The 24,564-nt window shown below is 38.8% G+C and overlaps 1 protein-coding gene across 2 annotated transcripts in view; it reads left to right on the top strand.

Moving 5' to 3' along the window:
- Window positions 1-24,564, top strand: part of DENND5A (DENN domain containing 5A) — a 101,688-nt gene that overhangs the window by 40,347 nt on the left and 36,777 nt on the right. For both annotated transcript variants that reach the window (XM_015101040.4, XM_060399925.1), the window contains exons 2-5: window positions 12,982-13,053; window positions 13,818-13,927; window positions 16,055-16,712; window positions 21,619-21,806. In XM_015101040.4, the coding sequence (XP_014956526.2) occupies window positions 12,982-13,053; window positions 13,818-13,927; window positions 16,055-16,712; window positions 21,619-21,806 (1,028 nt within the window). The remainder of the gene's footprint in view (window positions 1-12,981; window positions 13,054-13,817; window positions 13,928-16,054; window positions 16,713-21,618; window positions 21,807-24,564) is intronic.

A 24,564-nucleotide genomic window follows, 5' to 3' on the forward strand; every position in this document is an offset into this window, starting at 1 on the left:
ATACAAACTGTGGATCCTTGCTTTAGCTTTGTCAGTCTGTTTCATTTGAAATCTTGGCTTGCCTATTGCACAGATAATATTAATACCTTAGATTGTCCTTTTACTTTATTGTGAAGTTATACTTGTGACACTTTTCTGTGATAGATTCAGTTTCCTGTATCTCATATATACATCTTTCTTGGTTCATTTAGTTTTGGCAGAGAACCTTTTAAATTTCCACAAAGCTTGCTGTTGTCTCTCTTTTTTTAAGCAACTTTATTGAGATATAATTTACATACCATGAAGTTCATATCCCCCCAATGTAGGCAACTACAAATCTACTTTCTGTCTTTGTAGATTTGCTTATTCTGGACATTTTGTTTAAATGGAATATAATTTTTAAAATCTTTAAAATAAACTTATTATTTTAGAATAGATTTAAACTTACAGAAAAGTTGTGAAGATAGTACAGGAAGTTCCTGTATGCCTCACACACAATTGCCCCCTAATAGTAATATCATTACACTCATTTGTCACAGTTAGTGAGCCAGTATTGTCACATTATTAATTAATGTGTGGATCTGTTTTCATCCACTCTGCTAGATCTTTGAAGTGCACTTTCAAATTTGGGAATTCATGGCACTTAATTTCTGGAAGATTTTGTTGAATTATTTTTTTGATCTTCCCCTTAATTTTCTCTTTATGGGATTCTGTTATTTGGATATTAGACTTCCTGGACTGACTAGATACTTTATTCATATTTTCTTAGTTTTTGCATAATTCTCCTTCTGTTCCAGTATTCCCGTTCAGGATACCGTATTATAAATAGGAGCTATGTTTGCTTAGGCTTCTTTTAGCTAAATCATTCAACTGGCTTATTTTCTTTTAGATGACTTCAGCAGTTTTTAAAAATATTGGTCAACTGTTTTGTAGAATGTCCCTCAATTAGGGTGTATGTGATATTTTTCTTCTTGATTAGACTGGGATTATGGTGTTTTGAGAGGAATATTACAGAGTTATGTATATCAGGAGTACACACATTCTGAACATGACTTACCATTGTTGACATTTATCTTGATCTCCGGGTAGCATTTATCAGATTTTTCCAATGTTTATCAGGTTTGTCACGTAGTGTTTGTCAGATTTTTCCTATGAGCGGCCCATACTTAAGGAGTGGGGAGTTATTTTCCACCGCTTTGAGAGCAGAGTATTTATTTACATAAATTATTTGGAATTTTTCTGCACATGAGATTTGTCTATTCTCCCTCTATTTATTTAATGACTTATTTATATTAGTATCACTCATCACTCATGGATATTTATTTTATTCCTTGGGTTATAATTCAACTTCTTTATTATTACTATTATTATTGGCCATGCTGAGCAGCTGGCAGGATTCTGGTTCCCAGACCAGGGATCAAACCCTGGCCCTCAGCACTGAAAGCGTGGTGTCCTAATTATTAGCACGCCAGGAATTTCCCTCAGCTTATTTATTTTGTTGTTCAAATTATTCTAGCTTTGGCCCTTGGAAGATGGTTTAGTGGGCTCTTGTGTCTGATGTGCCTGAATCATTGTGGGACTTTTTTGAATACTTCTTACTTTTTGGCACTACAAGGTGTTCCAGGCTCCTCCTTTATACTTCCTGCTCAGTTAAAGAACCAGCTGTTTTTCTAAGTAGCCTTAAGTCATTTTATTGGAGAATAATATTAGAAACCAAGATCTCGGTATTAGTTGTGCTCATTGTTACTGGGGTACTCTTGCCTCCAAGCCTGATGAATAGTATTTTTGGAAACTTCTTTTTCTGTATAGGTTTCTGTTTCCTCAGAGTTGCATTAATTGATCGATTGGGTGTGCTGTGCTTAGTGGCTCAGTCATGTCCGACTCTTTGCCATCCATGGACTCTGTAGTCGGCCAGGCTTCTCTGTCCGTGGGGATTCTCTGGGCAAGAATACTGGAGTGGGTTGCTATCCCTCCTCCAGGGAATCTTCCCAATCCAGGGATCAAACCCAGGTCTTCTGCATTCCAGGTGGATTCTTTACCATCTGAGCCACGAGGTAAGCCCTTGATGTCTTTCTTTAATTGTAGTCTTTCCCCAAATGCCTCATGATCTCTGGCTATGCATTCACATCTAAGAATAATGCACCAGGAAGCTGATTAGGAAGCTCTGTGTTCGTAGGTGGGGTTTGGTTACTGAGAGGTTAACTACAGAATTGATTTGGCTACATAGTTTTTTTCCTGGGCCACCAGTATCTCTGGGTCTTTTTTCTTGTGCTGGTCAGGTTCACGTAAACGGCTCCTTAGATCTCCGCCTTGAAGTCATAATCCTTGCTGCCAGTTTTCTTGAGAGCCAAGGGTTTCTTGAAGAGAGGACAAGGGAAGAGCTCTGGGGGTCTCAATGTTCAGTATGTAAATTTTCTATTTCCGTATTTTTATTTTTTAAAATAATTTTATTTATTCGTTTATCTTTGGCTCTGCTGGTTCATTGCTGCGCAGGCTTTCTCTGGTTGTGGAGAGCAGGGGCTACTTTCTAATTGTGGTGTGTGGGCTTCTCATTGTGGTGGTTTCTCTTGTTGCCAAGCACGGGCTCTAGAGCATGTGGGCTTCAGTAGTTGTGGCACGTGCACTCAGTATTTGAAGCTTCCAGGCTCTAGAGCACAGGCTCAGTAGTTATGGTGCATGGGTTTACCTGCCAAGTGGGATGTAAACAGTCCATGGGGTTGCAAAAAGTCGGACACAATTGAGTGACTGAACTGAATTGTTAACTATGGTTCAGCTCGGTCATTCAGTCGTGTCCGATTCCATGCGACCCCATGAATCGCAGCATGCCAGGCCTCCCTGCCCATCACCAACTCCCTGAGTTTACCCAAACTCATGTCCATCGAGTTGGTGATGCCATCCAGCCGTCTCATCCTCTGTCGTCCCCTTTTCCTCCTGCCCCCAATCCCTCCCAGTATCAGGGTCTTTTCCAGTGAGTCAGCTTTTTGCGTGAGGTGGCCAAAGTATTGGAGTTTCAGCTTCAGCATCAGTCCTTCCAATGAACACCCAGGACTGATCTCCTGGTTGGATCTCCTTGCAGTCCAAGGGACTCTTCAAGAGTCTTCTCCAACACCACAGTTCAAAAGCATCAATTCTTTGGCGCTCAGCTTTCTTGACAGTCCAGCTCTCACATCCATACATGACCACTGGAAAAACCATAGCCTTGACTAGATGGACCTTTGTTGGCAAAGTAGTGTCTCTGCTTTTGAATATGCTACCTAGGTTGGCCATAACTTTCCTTCCAAGGAGTAAGTGTCTTTTAATTTCATGGCTGCAATCACCATCTGCAGTGATTTTGGAGCCCCCAAAAACTGATACTGTTTCCACTGTTTCCCCATCTATTTCCCATGAAGTGACGGGACCACATGCCATGATCTTTGTTTTCTGAATGTTGAGCTTTAAGCCAACTTTTTCACTCTGCTCCTTCACTTTCATCAAGAGGCTTTTTATTTCCTCTTCACTTTCTGCCATAAGGGTGGTGTCATCTGCATATCTGAGGTTATTGATATTTCTCCCAGCAATCTTGATTCTAGCTTGTGTTTCTTCCAGTCCAGCGTTTCACATGATGTACTCTGCGTATAAGTTAAATAAGCAGGGTGACAACATACAGCCTTGACATACTCCTTTTCCTATTTGGAACCAGTCTGTTGTTCCATGTCCAGTTCTAACTGTTGCTTCCTGATCTGCATACAGATTTCTCAGAGACAGCTTAGGTGGTCTGGTATTCCTATCTCTTTCAGAATTTTCCGCAGTTTATTGTGATCTACACAGTCAAAGGCTTTGACATAGTCAATAAAGCAGAAATAGAGGTTTTTCTGGAACTCTCTTGTTTTTTTGATGATCCAGCGGATGTTGGCAATTTGATCTCTGGTTCCTCTGGCTTTTCTAAAACCAGCTTGAACATCTGGAAGTTCACAGTTCACATATTGCTGAAGCCTGGCTTGGAGAATTTTGAGCATTACTTTACTAGCGTGTGAGATGAGTGCAGTTGTGTGGTAGTTTGAGCATTCTTTGGCATTGCCTTTCTTTGGGATTGGAATGAAAACTGACCTTTTCCAGTCCTGTGGCCACTGCTGAATTTTCCAAATTTGCTGGCATATTGAGTGCAGCACTTCCACAGCATCATCTTTCAGGATTTGAAATAACTCAACTGGAATTCCATCACCTCCACTAGCTTCGTTCATAGTGATGCTTTCTAAGGCCCACTTGACTTCACATTCCAGGATGTCTGGCTCTAGGTAAGTGATCACACCATCGTGATTATCCGGGTCATGAAGATCTTTTTTGTACATTTCTTCTATGTATTCTTGCCACTTCTTCTTAATATCTTCTGCTTCTGCTAGGTCCATACGATTTCTGTCCTTTATTGAGTCCATCTTTGCATGAAATGTTCCCTTGGCATCTCTAATTTTCTTGAAGAGATCTCTAGTCTTTCCCATTCTGTTGTTTTCCTCTAGTTTCTTGCATTGATCGCTGAGGAAGGCTTTCTTATCTCTGTGAATTATATCCCCAGGACTTACTTATCTTATAATTGGAAGTTTGTAGCTTCTGACCACAATCACTCATAATGCCCTCCCCACTCATTGTTTTATTTACTCATTGTAAAGGATAAACTTTCCTTTTTCTTCTGCAATGGAGGAGCCAGTTGGAGTGGGAAAGGGGTGGGGTGGGGTGGGATGGGGTCCAGCTGGTTCTTTTCTGTTTTAATTGAGATATAATTCATGTAACATACATGTGCCATTCTGAAGTGTAAACGTTAGTGGTTTTTAGTGTATTCACTATGTTGTACAACCATCACACTATCTAGTTCCAGAACATTTCCATCATCCCGAAAAGAAACTACATAGCTATTAGCAGTCTGTCCCTTGGTACTACTTTTTGTTTCTATGAATATGCCTATTCTGGGCATTTCATATATGTGAAATTGCACAACATGTGGCCTTTTGTGTCTGGCTTCTTTCACTTAGCATAATGTTTTCAAGGTTCATTTGTATTGCAGCATATAACAGTACTTCATTTATTTTTATAGCCAAATAATGTTCCATTGTGTAGTTATACAACGTTTTGTATTATCTGTTCATGAGTTGATGCCATCTGGTTCTTAAATAGACTTTCAATTACTCCTTCTGTTTTTAGCCCCATCTTAATCCCTACTTCCATAAGTACCTGATGCTACAAGTTCTGAGCTTTTTGGAGATTATCTTCAATTTTTCATTCTGTAGGTTTATGCTTCCTTATTTCTGCTATTGTTTCAGTGGGATTTGGGGAAGAGAGGCAGCAGAGGAATAACCAATGCTCACAATTTGAGAGGTAGGATTTCTGTGCTTGGTCAGACCCAGTAGTCATTAAGTCATGGAACGATCGAGCTAGAAAAACCTTTACAGATCACCAATGAGTTCTCCACTTAAAAAAAACAAAAAATCTTTCATTGAGGAAAGTAAGACCCACAAAACCCAGTAAATTGTTAAGGGTCGTACAACTGGTAGTCAAGGTAGGACCTTGACCCTCTTCCTGCCTTCTACCCTAGTTTCTTACACTCAATTTAGACTGTTTATTTTAAAATTTGGTATTGCCCCATGGGAACCATTGCTCAGATTTGTCCTCTGCTACTTCTTTCTTAGAGATTCTAGTCCAGGCGTTTGCCTAAGCCTGGTCTTCTGGACAGCCCAGCTTTTAGAGAAGAGTACCCCAGTTATGCACATGTGTAGCCTCTGGGAGCCCTCACTCTGTTTAGAACAGTATGTGTATTTCCAGTTCACAGGACTGGGTTTGTTAGACTAGCCTAAAATACCATGAACTTGAGAGCTTTTTTCTTCCCCCACGAAACACCAGCAAATTACATATCTTAGTTCAATATGTTAGCTCAACAGTTGTGTCCCCTGCAGGGTATTCAGCTGGGCTGAAAGGGAGGCAGTGTCTGTACCTGATGCCTTGCTACGTAAATTCTGTCTTATCTGTGGTTTGGAGCAGTCCTCTTTAGATGGGTTCTCAAATCTCAGTCTCTTGTTAAAATTGGGTATGTGAGAAGTTCAGCCATTTTAAGAATACTAATTGCATGAATTGGACTAGGTGTGGTGCTCTGATATCAAGTAGGAGGCAAAGCATCAATAAGGGTAGTGTCCATATGTACAAATCTAAAGTTAGTCTGACAAAGAAGATACATTGAGAAAGAAAGTGACGAAATTTGTCTCAGGGGAACACATAGGGGTAACAGATGGTTTCTGTTGCTCTTTCCTTGAAAGCCTGGTAAACAGTTTTCCTGGGTTAATAGTGCCTTAGAAGAGGCCTGTGGCTTGTCTATATGGGGGGCAGCTCATTATCTGCATTCTGAATATTTGTGAGTGTCTGTCTCCTGAGCACCACAGTCATCTGGTGATGGGGGGCCAAGGTACAGGCTGTCTCTTCAAGGAGTGGTTGTCTTCTTCACTTCATGCAGGAGCTGTGAATTTACCTCAGCTTTGTACAAGAAAGAAGACAGTGATGAGAGCAGTGTAAGATGGTTTTCTTTAGATACCAAAACTCTGCTTGTTAGTCTGTGTCATTTTAAAGCTGTCTCTATTTAAAAAGTGCTGATAGTAATGAAGTTGTCATCTAAAAGTAATAAGTTAATTTAGTTAGAAATTTGCATTTCCTTCTCTTTCTATGTTGTGCCCTGTTAGAGTTGACAGAAGGTCATCTCTGATTTGTGCACAAGTTCAGAAATTATCTACAAGACAAGGAAAATTGAAATGCTGGGGCAGGGAATGAATTGAAGATACAACAGTTGGTTTTCAACATGCACTGGAAACCTAAGTATAAGTTGGTAGTAATACTATTCAGTTGGGCAATCAATTTCAGAAATGTTTATAACAGGAAAAATATAGTGAAATCTTTTAATGCAGGAAAGAAATTGATTATAGCATGAGTAGCACTGAATTGGTGACCAGTGTCACTAACAGGATCAGTTCTAGGACATCCCAGGTTGTCATTATGCAAAGGATAGCATAATCATCTGATTATATCCATTCCCAAGGGCTTCTCTGGTGGCTCAGTCATAAAGAACCCACCTGCCAATGCAGGAGAATCAGGTTCAATCCCTGGGTCAGAAAGATCCCCTGGAGAAGGAAATTGCAACCCACTCCAGTACTCTGGCCTGGGAAATCCCATGGACAGAGAAGCCTGGCGGGCGACTGAGCATGCTCACACGCATGCATACATCTATTCCTAGGGAAAAAAATTTCATCACTCTTGCTGTAGATAATGTAAACTAGACCTTATAGGATTGTTGGTGTTGAGGTGAGAATAGGCAGTTTATATGACGCTTCTGTCTTAGAGAGGGAGAACATAGCTGTCTTCAAAGAACTCTGTCCCAGGTTTAGCTTTGAACGCTGGATTTGTGTTGCCTGCAGCTTCGGCTTTAAAACCTTGGCTGGTTGTTTAAAACATTAAAACACTTTTTTAAAATTAAAAACATGCTTTTTAAATACATTAAACTTTTTATTTGAGGTAATTGTAGAATCAGTTATGCTGCTGAAAGAAATAATACAGGGAGATTATTTTCCTTTACCCGATGGTAACATCTTGAAAAGCTGTAGTATACTGTCACAACCAGTATATTAACATTGATACATGTTAATATCAGGATATTAACATCCTGATACAGTCAGGATACAGGATAGTTCTGTCACCACAAGAATTCTTGGAGTTGCGCTTTTGTAGCCTCCCTCCACCCATCCCTGACTTCTGATCATTCATTTCTGTGATGAATGAATGAATACCACTATTGATCTGTTCATTTTTTTAATTTTGTCATTACAAGAATGTCATATAAATGGAATCATACAGTATATAACCTGTTCTTATTCTTGTAAGTGCAGGTCTGCAGCAGTGAATTCTCTCAGCTTTGTTTTACCTGAAATGTGTTAATTTTTCCCTTCAATTTTGAAGGATTTTTGTTTGTGAAATTCTAGATTGACAAGGCTTTTTTTTTTTTCTTTTAGTATATGTAGAATGTTTTCCATGTCTTATAATTACTATTGTTTCTGATAAAAAGCAGTAGTAATTTCAATCATTTTTTCTTCTTAATGTAATACATTCTTTTACTTTGGCTCCATTCAGGATTTTCTCTTAAAGTTTTTCTTTTTTCAAGAGTTTAATTGCATATCATTTTCTTGGTATTTATCCTGCTTGGAATTCTTGACTGAGCTTCTTGACTCTGTAAATTTATATCTTTTACCAAATTAGGGAAATTTTTGATCATTATTTCTTCAAATATTCTTTTTAACCTCATTTGCTCTTCTTTCCTTTGGGGCTCCAATTATATTTGTTAGACTTGCTGTCTCTCATATCTCTGGTTTCCCTCCCTTGCCCCCCCTTTTCTTTCTAATCTTTTTTCTTTCTGTTTTACAGTTTGGTTACTTTGTGGTTGATTTGTTTTTCAGTTCACTAACTCTTCTGCATCTCCATTCTACTTTTCCCATCCATTTAATTATAGTATCTATTTCTTTGCTGAGATTTACTGGCTTTTCATTCATTATGAACACCCCTCTTTTAAATCCTTGACTGCTAATCCAAACATTTGGGTCAATGCAAAGTCAGTTTCTTTTGACTGTTCTCTTGAGAATGGGTCATGTTTCTTGTTTCTTTATATGCTAACCAATTTTAGATTGTGTCCTTGACATTGTGTATGGTATGTTATAGAAACTCTGAATTCTGTCACTTTCCTCCAGAGAACATTGCATTTTGTTCGTTTCCCAGCGGTGAGCAGCAGCTTAAATCTCAGTTCAGTTCTTTTAGCCCTAATTTAGCTGTTTGGGGTCTGTTCCATGCACTTATGGTTCAGGTATCAGTCAGAGACTTGAGCAGCATTCATACAGTTAGTGGTACCCCTCTCTGGCTCTCCTTGGAATTTCCCTGCCTCACTTCTCAGCTGTTGTGATTGCCTTTAAAGTCTGTTCTCTGGTTCTTCAAGCTAATAAGACTGGATTTTTATCTGAATTTTAGCCATCTCTCATGGCACAGACTCGGACCTGCCTAGCCAAAAGGGGACTCTCTTCCAGTGTTATTACCTTTTCCCCAGGGTTGACCCTCCATCTCCTTTCATAATCTGCCTGTTTTTTGTTCTCTGTTACCTTTGGATGGGCTTCCATAGTGGCTCAGACTGTAGAGAATCTGCCTGTAGTGCAGGAGACCCGGATTTGGTCCCTGGATGGGAAGATGCTCTGGAGAAGGGAATGGCAACCCATTCCAGTATTCTCGCCTGGGAAATTGCATGGACAGAGAAGCCTGGTGGGCTATGGTCCATGGGGTTGCAAAGAGTCAGACAAGACTGAACTACTAACACACACACACACACACACACAGACACACACACACACACACACACACACACACACACCCTTTGGGTAGTTGTTTTTTATATTTTGTCTGGAGTTCATAGTTTATCTGTAAGAGAGTTGGTGTCATAGGAGACTTTCTGCCATGGCTGGAAGTAGAACTTCTATCAAACTAGATATAAATTACTCTTTTGACAAAGTCAGTTTTTTGTTGTTGTTTATTTATTTTTTTTAATTTTAGTTTCACCGATATTTATATAATCCTCCCTATGTCCTCCAAGGGGCCAGATATAAAAATGTTTTTAGCTTTTTTTAAAAAAAAAAAACTTCAAATTTTATATAAAGCTCCTTTAGTGTATCCCATCTCTGACTACTATAGTTTAGAAATTAGATACTCATTTTATTTGGTGTATCTAACCCAAGATGTAGGTATAACAGATGTATTCTATAAACAGTTTCCCAGGAAATAATGGTTACTTTTATTTTGCTTGAATGTAAGCTAACACTATGATCTGGAGAAGTTAGGTGGTTCAGCATAAACCAGGTTGAGATTTAACTATATTGGGTCTTCCTCAGGTAGACCTACCTTTTCATATCCCCTCTACCACTTAAAAATATAAACATAATAAGTTTAATATAAATGTGGAGGTCTTGATGAACATTTTCTGAGGACCTGGACTTCAGACAGAAGTTTTGAGGTATTTTCTATTTTAACTTGCTCACATGAAGCAATCAACAAATAATGTCCTAATTTGGGTCATTATCAACCTGGAAAGCAGTTATTTAGTAGTATGTGTATTTCATTTTAGACTCTGTGAAAACCTGCTCATTTAGGTTAACTTTTAAGTGGTCAAAACATTTTCTGCCCATATTAGAAATATTTGGAGCTGTGCTTTTAACTTGAGTCATGAAATCCTTTGAGATCTGATAGAAATTGTGTTTTCTCCCCAGAAAAATGCAGACGTCTTCCTACAAAAATTTGTAAAGCATTGCAGAGTTTAGGGGTTCCTTTGAAGCTTCTCAGCATCAGCATCCCTCATTCAGGGTTATTCAAATCAAGCTAGTACCAAGAAGCTAATAGCAATACAAATGTCAGTTTGTTTCTGGCTTGGCCAAAGCAGGACAAGTAAACAAAGAACCTATTAGAAGTCCTTGTAAGGCATGCAGGCTTTTAAAGAAAATCTGTTGTGATTTTATCTGAACTGTACTTTCCAGGGGGCAGATTCACAAAGATAGATTGATACCTAGTTGACTAATTTTTCAGTTGTTGTTAGAAAGTGCCTTTTGATGTTCAGACCCGCTGACATTTGTGTTGGGCAAATAATTAGTTATTGTTTATAGAACAATGGAACAGCTGTGGTTGTGATGTCATATTCCTGGTATTGTTTGTATTTCCAGAGGTCTAAATAACAGGATTTAAGGGACCTGTGACACATGTAGGTTCGAGGAGATAGGGCTATCTAGATGTTCCTGAGGCAATATGTGTGTGTTGCTTATTCTCTGAAAAATTCAGCCCTCAGTAAATGAACAGCGATTAAGTTGTTTTAATAAAAAGATCTTAGGTTTGTGATCTCCTTCCTCTATTACTTTATGGCACTTCATATGGTGTCTATAATGAACATGATTTGGTCTCAGGGCCCTTATACCTGTTCTTTACACATCGCCTTTCCCCTTGCAGTGAAAATACTATGCTTCTGCTACTGGTTCAGTCTAATACACAGCAGGACTTTTGTCTAAGAGGCACTGTCTGCTGTGCGTTTACTCAGAACCTGACTATTTGACAAGACTTCTTTACTCAGCTTGTTTAAAGAAGGAGCAGGAAGTGGAGAGGTAGTGGTGGGGACAGAGGATCTGAGGACCACTTCTGTGATCATAGCTTTCCTCCTCCTCTTTGTCTACATTCCAGGTCAGCTCATCATGTTCACTTTTGGCTCCATTCTTCATCTCACTGCTTTGAAATTCTCCCCCTAAATAGTCCCCTGTTTCATCTTTTGAATGCTCTTCAGGTCTTAGGGGGTACCTCATAGCCATCTGAGGAAAATGTCTTTCTCTGAAGGCTTTCATATAGGACATTGCTAACCGCCCTGACTTCTGTGTATGTTCAGATATTTTGTGGTTTTTACTGAGGGGATTTTTTAGCCTACTAAGAAAGAAATGAGAAAACTGACAATTAAAAGTAAAGAAGCTTATGAGGAAGAAATAGTTTATCTTCTCTCAGAATTGGATGCAGTTTAAAAATACATTCTGAGAATGTCAGAATGTAGACAAGATCTTTTGTCAGCTGCTTGCAGTTTAATTACTTTGTACAGTGAGTGCAGGCTTGCATGGGTGGGCTCTTTGCACTCTGCAGGTGTTAGTGAAAGCTCTGAGACTTGCTTGACATAGCTGTAGAGCTTTGTTGCATTGCTTCCAATATCACCAGCTGCCTGCTGATTTTGCAAGTTTTCTTCAGTGAAGATTACCAAATGTATTTTGAGAAATGAAACTTGCTAGATACGAGTTTCAGAAAAATCAGTTTGAAAGGAGGGATTGGATGTGAGAGAAATTGAAATTGTAGAACTTGGCTTTATTAACAGAAAGAAGGTTGGGCCTTGTCAGAAGTTGAAAATTATGAATAAGTGGGCTTATGATGACAGTGATGGACAGAACCTGACAGAAAATGGATGTGAAAGTTTTAATTATAAAAGCAGTAACTTTCTGACTGGAATGATTATTAGTTTCTGGAACAGGTGCCTTAGAATTAATATAAACTTTTTTTTCCCAGAAGCTTTCAAGATGCCTCTAGGCTGATTTAAAGTGAAGGACTCTCTGACTTTAGGTTCATCCCAATCTTGTGTTGGTGAGAAGTGCATCTCCCTTAATAATCACCAGCCTCCTGGGGTTCTAAGCCAACTTAGAAAAGCTTTAGTTGGAGCAGAGTTTATTCTGGCAACTGGAAGCACATGAACAGGATCCTGTGCAAGTGTGCTCTGAATGGATAAATCACATAAGCGGAGCCTCCCACCTAATAACCCTCCCTGCAAAATTGTTATTTGTGTGTGTTCTTTTTCCTATAGAATGTTTCATATACGTTTGATGGAACGGTTCTTGAGGATAGGTGGTTCATCTCTATCCTCCACAGTACCTAAGGCCCTTGTATAACACGATTACTCAGTAAATAGATATGTAATTCAATTAAATTGTCCTTGGTCATGTTTCCCACATATTTTCCCATGATAACTAGTAAATTTATATGTTTGAAATATTTAGGTGCATTTAATTTGTTCCCTTCTCCCTCATTCCTTGGGAAAAACAATATTTGGTGGTATACTTTCAGAGAAAGCATTAGTGGCTTTATAGTACTTTAACATCTGTTGAGCTGTTTTTCCCACTATACTATATTGTAATTTTTTCAAACTGAATCGTGGCCATTAGTAGGTCTGCAGGTAGCATTTTGGTTTTAAATGATATAGAGTAGAAATTATGAAAAGACATCTCATGTAGTAAGGGTAAGTATTTTTTGGGTGAAATTTTTAAGTGAATTTATGTATACATATTACGTATGTGTTTATTGCTTCATGATATAAACTTTGTTTCATACTGGAGTCATGGTCAAAAAAGTTTGATTAACATTGCTTTATTGTAATCCTGTGTTGTTTTATTTATCATGTAGCATTATGCCAGTACATACAGGCTTCTAAAGCCAGGGATGGTGCCAGCTCTTTCATTTCAAGTACAACTGAAGGTAAAAACAAACTTGAAAACACCCATAGCATTCTGGTGGCTCTTATATAAGTCTCTCCGGCGGCATTTTGTACCCTTTGACATTCTAACTTTCTTATGCTTTTTTCGACCAATAGATTTTTCATATTCCTATCCTTCTAGGTGGTGGGTTCTTTGATTCTTCCTCTTTCCTTCTTAATGTCCTTATTTCTGTCTACTCTTAATGTTTTTAGGAAGGGATGGAGGAAACAAAGGAGGAATTCAGAAATTTCAAATGATTCTCAACTGACAAATAACTCATTTATCCTGAAAAATCTGCCTTGTATTTTTTCAGAGATCATAGAAATGCATACTTTATTTTTTTTTTCATACTTTATTTTTAATTTAAAATAATTTATGCTTCTGTCATGTTTTCAGTTGACTTTTACCAAAGTAAATGTTGCTTTTGGGTGGGTGGGAAACAACGATATAATCCTTCATCTTCCCTTGTGTTTTCTCCCCTCTTCTCCTAATAAGATTAACTATTGGATTTGTAGTAATGATTTCATTTTAAACAAAAGCCAAGGTATCTAGCAGTGTCCAGTATTAACCATGCTAAACTTTTCCAGCTTCCTTACTGATCTATAATCTAATAACTATAATGCCTTTCCTGTTCTTAGATGGTTGACATACTAACCCTTTTGCCTTCATTTCTGTACCTTGCTGGACTGCCAAGCTCTAATATTCATAACCCTGTGGTTTCAAGGGACTTTGTGGAGATGATTTGCTCTGTTGTTTTTCTTGCAGGAGAAAATTTTGAGCAGACACCATTGAGACGAACATTCAAGTCTAAGGTCCTTGCACGATATCCTGAGAATGTGGACTGGAATCCCTTTGACCAAGATGCAGTGGGAATGGTTAGTATTTGTTAGCTACAAGTGTGAGATAATTTACGGAGTAATTTACAGTAGGATTGTAAGTTCAGACTATGGTAGCTATGATTCCACCAAGGATCAATAACTTCTGAAGATGGGGTAATACGCATGTTGTTCATGATTCTGCATTTTGATCACTTTATCAAATACTCAGAATATATCAGCTATACCAAAAGTCACAGTGTGCTTCTGTTGAGTCAGACAAGTACTTAGTATTGGGTTAGTGAACTTTTTTTGTGAGATTGAGCTCTTAGTTGCTTATAGCATTGATACTGTATGTTGAGATTTAAATCTTAATTTGTATTGTATATATCTGAGTAATATGGCAGAAATGAATTTTTGTTTTAGTATAATTTTAGCACCCAGCTGGTGCCAGTGGTAAAGATCCTGCCTGCTAGTGCAGGAGACCAAAGAAACATGGGTTCAATCCCTGGGTTGGGAAGATCCTCTGGAGAAGGAAATGGCAACACATTCCACTGTTCTCCCTGGAAAATCCCATGAACAAAGAAGCCTGGTGGGCTACAGTCCATGGAGTCACAAAGAGTCAGACACGACTGAAGTGACTTAGTACACAGATAAGGCAGCATTTTTAATCTCTAGAAGAATACTACCATGAATAACATTTACTGAGTATTCAACTTATGCTAGGTACTGTGATAAGTACTTGACATGAATTAACTCATTTAATTCTCATAGTACCCCTTACGTGGGCTACCCTGGTGGCTCAGTGGTAAAGAACACATGTACCAATGCAGGAGATGTGAGTTTAATCCCTGGGTTGGAAAGATCCCCTGGGGAAGGAAATGGCAATCCACTCCAGTGTGCTTGCCTGGGAAATCCCATGGATAGAGGAGCCTGGTGGGTTACAGTCCATGGGGTCGCAATGAGTTGGACACGACCTAGTGACTAAACAGCAAAAAATGAAATCCTTCATGTAGATAATATTAAATAAACACAGACACACATATTTTATGGGTAAGGAAACTAAGATCCAGAGAGGTTAGGTAATGTGTTCAAGTCACATGGCTAAGGAGCTGTTTGAGTAAGCTTAAATACTAGTTCCAGAACTCTGCCCTTGACCACATCTTTGTACTTCATTATTTTTTAATAGCTTTGTGAGGATGATTTTGTTTGATGGACACAATAAGCCTGTGAAGTAGGCAGAGTAAACAGTATTATCTTCATTTTACAGGGGAGGAATCTGAGTCTAGAGAGCCTCAAGTCTTTTGACTCCTAGTCTGGTGCTGATTTCCTTTTAACATGGTATATTCTAGAAACATTTAGGCTTTGAGAAGTCAAGTTCAAGAATAATGGAAATACCATAATGTAGCTCCTTGTACTTGTTAACCCAGGCTCCTCAAAGTCCATTTGTATGACTAGGTTGGTGAAAAAGTAGAAAATGAAAACTGATTGATTCAGGTCACTTTGATTAGCTGTTCAGTTTCTTTATATAACGCATCTGAGTTAAAGTGAAAAAAGTACATCTTTATCCTGATTATGTCATCTCTTTGCATTATATGAAATGAACATTTCCCCCCTCCCCCCCTTTTTTTTCCCTCTGAAAAGAGAAGATTTTGTTGATGACAGAATCTTGTGAACTGGATAGAGTCTAAAACTTGGTTTATTTTTAGGTATGAAGTTGCATCTGTCTGGTTTTTAGATATGTTTCTAGCATCATCTCCTAATACATGCTGTCATGCTTGACCACCTACCTAAATTCTCCAAGCTTTCTTTAACCTTCTTTATGCACTTTTTTTGTGTGTGTGCCCATGAAATACCCTTCTTTCTCTTGTCTACCTAATGAGTTCAGGCATAAGCTCATCTCTGAAGCCTTTTCTAATGAAGACTGAGACTGAGTTGTTTTGTGTTCCTCTGGTACTTTGTGTATACTTCTATATAGCCTTGATAACTACAATGTAATTTTAGTTAATAGTGTGTGTCTTAGAATGGGAGTTCTTTAGGGCAGATAGTTTGCTGTGTGGGACTTGATATTCCAGACACACAGCATAGTAGGTGCTCTTTCAGTGTTAATAAATAAGTAGTGATGGTGTTCTGAGAAGAGGAATAGCAGTGTGTTCTCACTCGTTATTTTCTGGTTGTCTTTTACAGCTATGCATGCCCAAAGGGCTGGCATTCAAGACCCAGGCTGATCCCAGGGAGCCTCAGTTCCATGCCTTTATTATCACTAGGGAGGATGGCTCTCGGACCTTCGGGTTTGCTCTCACATTTTATGAGGAGGTGACTAGCAAGCAGATCTGCAGTGCAATGCAGACCCTCTACCACATGCACAATGCAGAGTATGATGTCCTCCACGCCCCACTTGGTGATAGCCGAGACCTCAGTGGCATGGAGGACGGTGATGGCACTCCTGGGACCAAGCTGCAGCGCTTCAACTCCTACGACATTAGCCGGGATACACTCTACGTCTCTAAGTGCATCTGCCTCATCACGCCCATGTCCTTCATGAAAGCATGTCGGAGTGTGCTGGAACAGCTTCACCAGGCAGTCACTTCGCCTCAGCCCCCTCCACTGCCCCTTGAGAGCTACATATACAACGTACTATATGAGGTGCCACTCCCACCTCCCGGCCGGTCCTTGAAGTTTTCTGGGGTCTATGGGCCGATCGTCTGCCAGAGACCAAGTACCAATGAGCTTCCCCTGTTCGACTTTCCTGTCAAAGAGGTCTTTGAACTGCTTGGAGTGGAGAATGTCTTTCAGCTTTTTACTTGTGCCCTTCTGGAGTTTCAAATCCTGCTCTACTCACAGCGTAAGTCAGTGCTTACTAGAGCTCTCTTCCTGCCTAGGGCCTCTCTTTTTTTCCAATTCGGGTAACAATGGGGGTGACTGTAAAGGCCAAGGGCTGTTAGAGTTTGAGCAGAATCCAGATCTTTTGCTTCCCATGACTCATCAGCTTTTGTAAATTCCAAGTATGTGAATTTTCAACCAATTGCAAAGAACAAATACAGAATTCCCTATTTAGCATCAACTAAATTAACTTGTGGCGCTAGTGGTAAAGAACCCACCTGCCAAAGCAGGAGACAGAAGTGATATGGGTTTGATCCCTGGGTTGGGAAGACCCCCTGGAGGAGGAAATGCCAACCCACTCCAGTATTCTTGCCTAGAGAATCCCATGGACAGAGGAGCCTGGCAGCCTATGGTCCATACAGTCCCAAAGAGTCAGATATGACTGAAGTGACTTAGTATGCACACACGCTGGATGGCAAACTAATGGAACATGAGAGGTCTACCATTTCTTATTGACTATCATCATGGCCTTTTGCTGGACTCTGCAGTCTGAGAGGAGAATCCTGCCTCCTAAAGTCTGACTGATGCTGAAAAGAGGAGGCAGGAGTTGATGTTTGCGGGACGTACTTTCTACCAGTTTGTCCTATCACTCTGCAGAGTTGTTTCTGCCCCTTCCTCAGCCTGATGGTAGTGATGACCCTTCATATATTTGAAAAAAATATATTTGAGAAAATGAGAATGTGTTGCTTTTCTCTGTTGTTTGTTATAACTGAATTGTTTTTTATAAATGAGAGTTTAAGTGATTTTGAGCAGCGGATTTGGACAAAACAATAAATAGAGCAGAAGGAAAAAATATGTATTAAGGGAGTGAATTAAGTAACATAAAATTCATTCATTCAGAACATATTTACTGAGAGTGTGTTGTGTGCCAGGTGTTATTCTAGGGGCTAGAAATTCAGGGTGGACAAAATAGATAAACATTCCTGCTATAATAGAACTTACATTTTAGTGGGAAAGAGGTGATTTTTGCTTGCTTGGCAAAGATTAGGCCTCTCTGAGTGATCCATGTTAATGTTTGTGGGAAAAGTTTTCCAGTCAAAGAGCACAAAGAATAGAAAGGTTCTGAGACAAAAATGTAGTTGGTATGTCCAGGAACAGTGAGGGTGCCTGATGGATATAATGGTGTGAGAGAGCAGGCGCTTAATAGCAGATAGTGTGAGAGACTTAACAGGAGGCCAAATTGTAGAGTCCTGTAGGCCATTGTAAGGACTTTGTTACTCTGAGATGTTTAGTCATTAGAGGTTTGAAGATTTTTGACTTTTTATTTTGAAATCATTCCCAGCTTATAGAAGAGTTGCAAGAAATGTTCAAAGAGCTCTTGTGTACTCTGCCACAATTCACCAGTTGTTAACATCTGGGTGCATTGTTTTATCATTCCCTCTGTATCTCTGTATGTGTGTGAACAGAAATGAACCATTGAGAGTCACTGTAGGTCCCATGTTCCTTGACTCCTTAGTACTTCAGCTTTTATTTTGTAAGAACAAGAACATTTTTTAATATAGCCATAATATGATTAATAAATTTAGAAAATTTAACATTAACAAAATAATAATACTGTATTCAGGTTTCATTTACCACTGTCCAATAATGTCCTTTATGATAAATTTTTAAAAATTGAGGGATAGTTGATACACTACTATGTAAGTTTCAGGCGTACACCATAGTGATTCATGATTTTTAAGGGTTATATTCCAGTTGTAGTTGTTATAAAATATTGTCAGAGAATACAGACAATATTCCCTGTGTTCCCTGCACTGTACAATAGGTCATTGTAGCTTATTTTATACATAATAGTTTTTACCTCTCATTTGTTTGTTCTATCTATGAGTCTGTTTCTTTTTTGTTATAACCTCGTTTAATTTCTTAGACTCCACATAAAAGTGAATGATAATTTTAAAAAAATTCCTGGTTCAGAATTTTAGTCCAGTAACATATGAAGTATGCATATTGCTTTTAGTAGTCAATTCTTCATGTCTCTTATGACTGACGTTTTTGTAGAGTACAGGCAAGGTATTTTGTAAAATGAACCTCCATTTGGGTTTTTCTTCTGATGTTTCCTTCTGGCTAGATTCAGGTTATACATTTTTGGCTGTGATATCACAGAAGTGATGTAGTGGTTCTCTCAGTGCATTATATCAAGAGGCACATCATGTCTGTTTTTATCACAGGAGGTACATGATGTTCGCTTGTCCCATTTTTGATAATGTTAATTTGATCACTTGGTTAAGGTGATGTCTGCTGAATTTCTTAACTGAACGTTATCATTTTTAACCTTTGTAATTAATAACTAATTTGTGAGTTGATACTTTGAAACCATAAATTTATTGTTGCTGTTCAAAGTTTTACCTAATAGCTTTAGCATCCTTTGATAATTCTAGTCTGAATTAGTTACCAGGCTGTGAGGAAGAACATTTCATTCTCCCTTGTTTATTATTGTATGGACTCATAGATTTTTATTTTATTCAGTAGGTTATATGGTCCATTACTATAATTAATTTTTTTTATTTTGAGGTCAAATTGTCCCAGATCTGGTCCATGGGCAAAGTCTGAATAATGTTGGTTAGGAGACCACTGTAATAATCGAAGTGAGACTCTGTGTTGTCTCTTCACTAAGGAGGTAACAGCAAAGTGGTGTGAACTGGTTGGATTCTGGATATGATTTGAAGTAATAGAGACTGTGTTGAATTGAATAGCATATACCCCATCTAAAATGGACAGCCAGTAGTTAGCTCCAGTTAATTCCTTTGGAAATCCTGGCCTGATGTTTCTAGATCTTCCAGTTTTTCACGAGGATCCTATGGGGTGGCACAGAGTCGGACACGACTGAAGCGACTTGGCGGCGGCAGCAGCAGCAGCAGCAGCAGCAACAGTAACAGTGTTCTTGTTAAACACTGCAGAACAAACAAGAAAAGCCTCTGTTGACTGAGTGTGGTTCCTGAGGCTTCACTTTGCAACTTGTTTTAAATAATGATGTTTCAGACTCCTGTCTCTGGCTGATGTATAGACTTGTGTAAGTCTTGTTGCTTTTTTAGTTACTGTTTCTTGACTGCTTAGTTGCTCAGTCGTGTCAGACTCTGCAGCCCCATGGACTGTAGCCTGCCAGGGTACTCTGTCCATGGGATTCTCTAGGCAAGAATACTGGAGTGGGTTGCCATGCCCTCCTCTAGGGGATCTTCTTGACCTAGGGCTAGAACCTGTGTCTCCTGCATTGGCAGGCAGATTCTTTACCACTAGTGCCGTCTAGGAAGCCCATGTTTCTTGACTTAAACTGGATGAAACAGCTGACACTGAAAAACATGGGTTTGAATTACATGGATCCACTTATATGTGGATTTTTTTCAATAAATATGTACTATAAGAATGAACAATCCATGGTTGTTTGAATCCTTGGATGTGGAACTGTAGATAGAGAATGAAGTGAAGTGAAGTGAGAGTCGCTCAGTCATGTCTGACTCTTTGCAACCCCATGGACTATAGAGTCCATGGGATTCTCCAGACCAGAATGCTGAAGTGGGTAGCTGTTCCCTTCTCCAGGGGATCATCTCAGCCCAGGGATTGAACCCAGGTCTCCTTCATTGCAGGCAGCTTCTTTACCAGCTGAGCCACCAGGGAAGCAGAGGGCCACCTGTAAATGTTTGAGAAGATGAAGTTTTAGTCATCAGTTTTTAATTATTGCATTACTAGTTAAAAAAAACCCAAAAACTATTTCCAGGTCATGCTTAGTCAGGAACAACGTGTAAGCTGCTCCAGAGTTTTATTGGTGACCACACAGGATGCTTTGCTAAAACTTCTCTATCTAGTTGATGCATATCAGCTTCTGCTCACTTCCTACTCATTTATCTTCATTTTCTGGAAAGCTTTTTGTTACTTATAACTCCTTTAAGCTGGGATTTGCTTAAATGGTGGGCTGAGTTTTTAGTGCATAAAGCTGTTTAACCCCTGTGAAAACTCACTCATTTGAAATCAACTGTTCCAAGAGGATATTACTCATATGGTTGTAAAATTTTTGTTCCTACTTTGTCCTTAAGTATCTGAAACCATCATACCATTTGTAAATAGTAACTTGTTAAATTTTGATTTTAATAAATCTATTGTATTGGCTTTGCTTATTTTAAAAATAAAACTCCAAAAACTAAAAGAAAAACAAGTCTAGAAATTGCATCCTTAAGAAAAGTTAAACTTTGAACATAAGCCTTCTCTTCCAAGCTGTGCTCTCTGACCTAGAATAGGCTTTTGAGTAATGAAAATCAGTCTTCTGAGTCTGTCAAGTTCTAGGGAAGGTTTTTATCAAAGTGTGAAAATGACACTTTCATACTGTTTCCATTCAGGCTAGGTTGTCAGGTTGGGGGCAGACTTGGCTAAGGGTAGAAAACCAGCTTCTGTTTGGTTGGTGGTTCTTTGGTCTTGATCTTGACTGCAAAGTTCACATCAGCTCTTTAGAGAATGCAGACGCATGTAAGCGGTAAATGAGGTGTTTGGCATTCATGCTGAATAGAAACCAGACCACAGTTCCTTTTTTTTTTGTTCTAGTTCTCTACCCTCTTTCTACTTAAGAGAATCTACTTAACCTTCTCATTTAGTATTTAGAGCAAGGTGCCATTTATGATTTCTATTGTATTTCTATTAAATGTTATAATGAGTATGGACCTGTGTGTGTGGGAGGATGTATACTTCAGCATATGATCCACTGAGGTTTCTGGGTTGTCTCTTTGATTCCCATAAGGGAATCATGCTCTGAGCACCCTTGCTGAAGTTTATACTGTTCTTTCTACATGTGGAATTGTATTAAAATTTTTTAATTACTATTGGAGAAGCAGATGCCTTGTTTTTGACTGGTTTGTGTGTATGTGTTTATTTTTTTGACCTAGATTACCAGCGACTGATGACTGTGGCGGAGACAATTACAGCTCTCATGTTTCCTTTCCAGTGGCAGCATGTCTATGTTCCTATTCTCCCGGCTTCTCTCCTACATTTCTTAGATGCTCCTGTCCCATACTTGATGGGCTTGCATTCCAATGGCTTGGATGACCGGTCAAAACTGGAGCTGCCTCAAGAGGTAAGAGAAATGTGGAGCTTGGGTGCTGGTGCCTGTGGCCCTGATACAGGATTTGGGAGAGAAGGGCTTTGGGATGAGTCCAGGGTGGTATCGCCAAGTTTATTTTCTTTTTGGAGAACATAAATAACTTTCCAGGGAAAAAGTAAAAATAATGAACATTGAGCTCAATTTATATCATTCCAGAAACACTTGTTTATCACCTGATATAACATTTATTGTAATCTGTGTTTATACTATTATGAACTGCCTTTTTCATGCACAATTTTTCAAACACAGGATTTTATGTATTTATAAGACATTTATTAGAAAATCTTAATTACGTAAAATTTTAAATTTACATGGAAGAGGAGCATAGTGAATCTGTTTTCAATACTTAGCTTCAACAGTTATCGTACATTTAATTGTGTTTTATTTCTATACTATTTCATATTATTTAAAGAAATTCCACATAATATAATTTTATAGCTACTTTAGTAGCCAGACTTATATTAATAAATCATTGGTTTTCTTTTATAGGCCACAGTGGCTCTGTAAAAGTTGACCAGATCATAGTGATTCTTGTAGTACTGAGACATCTTTGAAAATTTTCCTTGCTCAAGATAATGAAGGCCTTGAGATAATGTGTTTCCTCTCTTGCTGTGAGAATGGTCTGTTGGTCATTTCTATTGTTTTAAATACTAAAATAACTGATTAAAAATAAGTATTTATTTATTTAGTACTTCATTCTAAAATAAATTTAAAGCACCATTAGAAATAAGATTGTTCACTGTTTATTTTCCTAGAACTACAGGTAAAACTCGTCTACCTCTTTTGGTCAATTCGTGGCTGGTATGAAACTAGCTGGGGGAATTGGGCTTTACTACTCTGATTTTCATAGTCAGTGGAAAGGCCTGGGAAGAACACTTTGGAGTATTCACACAATGGTGTCATCCCTCTACCAGTGATTTTTTGGGGGAAGATTTTTATGTACAACTGAGGAATATGAGTAAAAGGACCTCCAAAGAAGAGACCATTCTCATGGAATTGGGTCTGAGCAGCCTCATGTTGTTGGGCATGTCTGGGTAGCCACGGTGATGAACAATCCTGATAATTAGATCATACCTGTAATATTTAAATTATATTCAGATGCATCTCTTTTTCTCTGTCCTTTGGTTTTAGAATCAAAATGTCTTCTTTGTAGTTTTTGGTCTTCTGCCTCCTTTGCTTCTTTGATTCTATAGTGCTTTGTGCTTTTTGGGGTGGGACAAGATGAATTAAGAAAGAAAAGATCTAAATGATGTCAGCTTAAAAAAAATTCAGAAGTCTGCAAAAAGAACAGAGTTTATTTGGGGACTTAAAATTTGCAGTTGGGGAGAATCAGATTTGGTAGCCCTGAAAGAGTGTTCCAAGGAAAAGAAAGAGTCAGGGACTTATAAGGACAAAAAACCATGAAGTTGTTAAAAGTTGCCCTGTGAGAGTTGTGATCGACTCTAACCTAAGTCAGAATATTTGTCCTTAAGAAATCGCAAGTTATTTTATGGTAGGGGTCCTATAAATATATAGACTGTTACAAATTGTTTAAGGGTAAGGGCCTTTTAGTATCTTGAGTTTTTGGAGGTGTTCTGGGTGACTTCATCAGGCCGAAAGGTCTGAATCCATCCAGCCTGAGTCGTGCAAACATACTTCCTTAGTGGCCTCCTGGCTCCATTTTAGAGATCTCTTTTAGCAATACTGACTCCATTTTGGCTTTCACAATGATGGAGAAAACCATTGCATTTGGGGGTATTGGGTTTTTATATGTATTTGTCTACTAAAATGCCTAAAGAATAGATATCAAAGATTGGAGTGTGGAGAGCTTTTTGTTGTTGCTTTAAATGATTGTATATTTAATATTGACACTTCTTTATGGTAAACCTAACTATACTTTTGTAAAAGTCAAATAAGAATAACAGTAGAAATGATTGAAGGTAGAAAGGCAAAGAGGCATGCATAATCTAATAAATAGGTCACTAGGCAAGAAGCCAGAGTTGTTTTATTTTCATCTTTGGCATCAGCTGGCTGTATACTTGCGGTCAAGTTCTATTTCCTGTAGGGTCTCTCAGTATCATTCTGTGTGGGCTTTGTGTATGTGGGTATGTGAAGAGGCTGCTGGGAGACCAGCAGTTTTCTTAACAGGACTGTTTGAGAAACTGTGGGTTGTTTGAGAAACCCAGAATCTCACTCTGTTCCGGGATGTTGGAGCCTCCACTTTTGCATCCAGCCTGCTGGACCTTTTGCACTCTCTTGTACGCCACTGTTGCTGCATCTGTTGTACTCTGCCTCTCCTTGTGGTCCCCTTGAGAAGGAGTGGCAGGTTGGAGAATACCTGTGTGTACTTTATAGGCAGTTCTAGGGTTTCAGAGTCCCACTTCATCCAGCCAGTCCCTCTGAAGATCATGTGTTTGTGGGGATAGGTACACAGCTGGATATTTTCTACCTTAATTTTTAGCAGATGACCTCTGGGATATCTGAGTCTGTGTAAGTCCCCCTGGTAAACTTTAGGCTGGTAAAGAACGAGGGGGTTTCTCAAGGAGTAAAGCATCATCAAAGATACACATAATGAATGGAGAGTGATAATATTTTTGAAAGATAATTTTAGGATGTCTCAGAGATGATACATTTATAGTTTCAAATTCTAACAGTGCACAGAAGTATAAAGTAAAAAATTACCTCAGATTTTACCACCCAGAGATAACTAAGGCTGGGAAATTCACTTAGGCCTTTGCAAGTGGGCATCATT

Source organism: Ovis aries, chromosome 15, assembly GCF_016772045.2.
Source record: "Ovis aries strain OAR_USU_Benz2616 breed Rambouillet chromosome 15, ARS-UI_Ramb_v3.0, whole genome shotgun sequence".
Taxonomy (NCBI): Eukaryota; Metazoa; Chordata; class Mammalia; order Artiodactyla; family Bovidae; genus Ovis; species Ovis aries.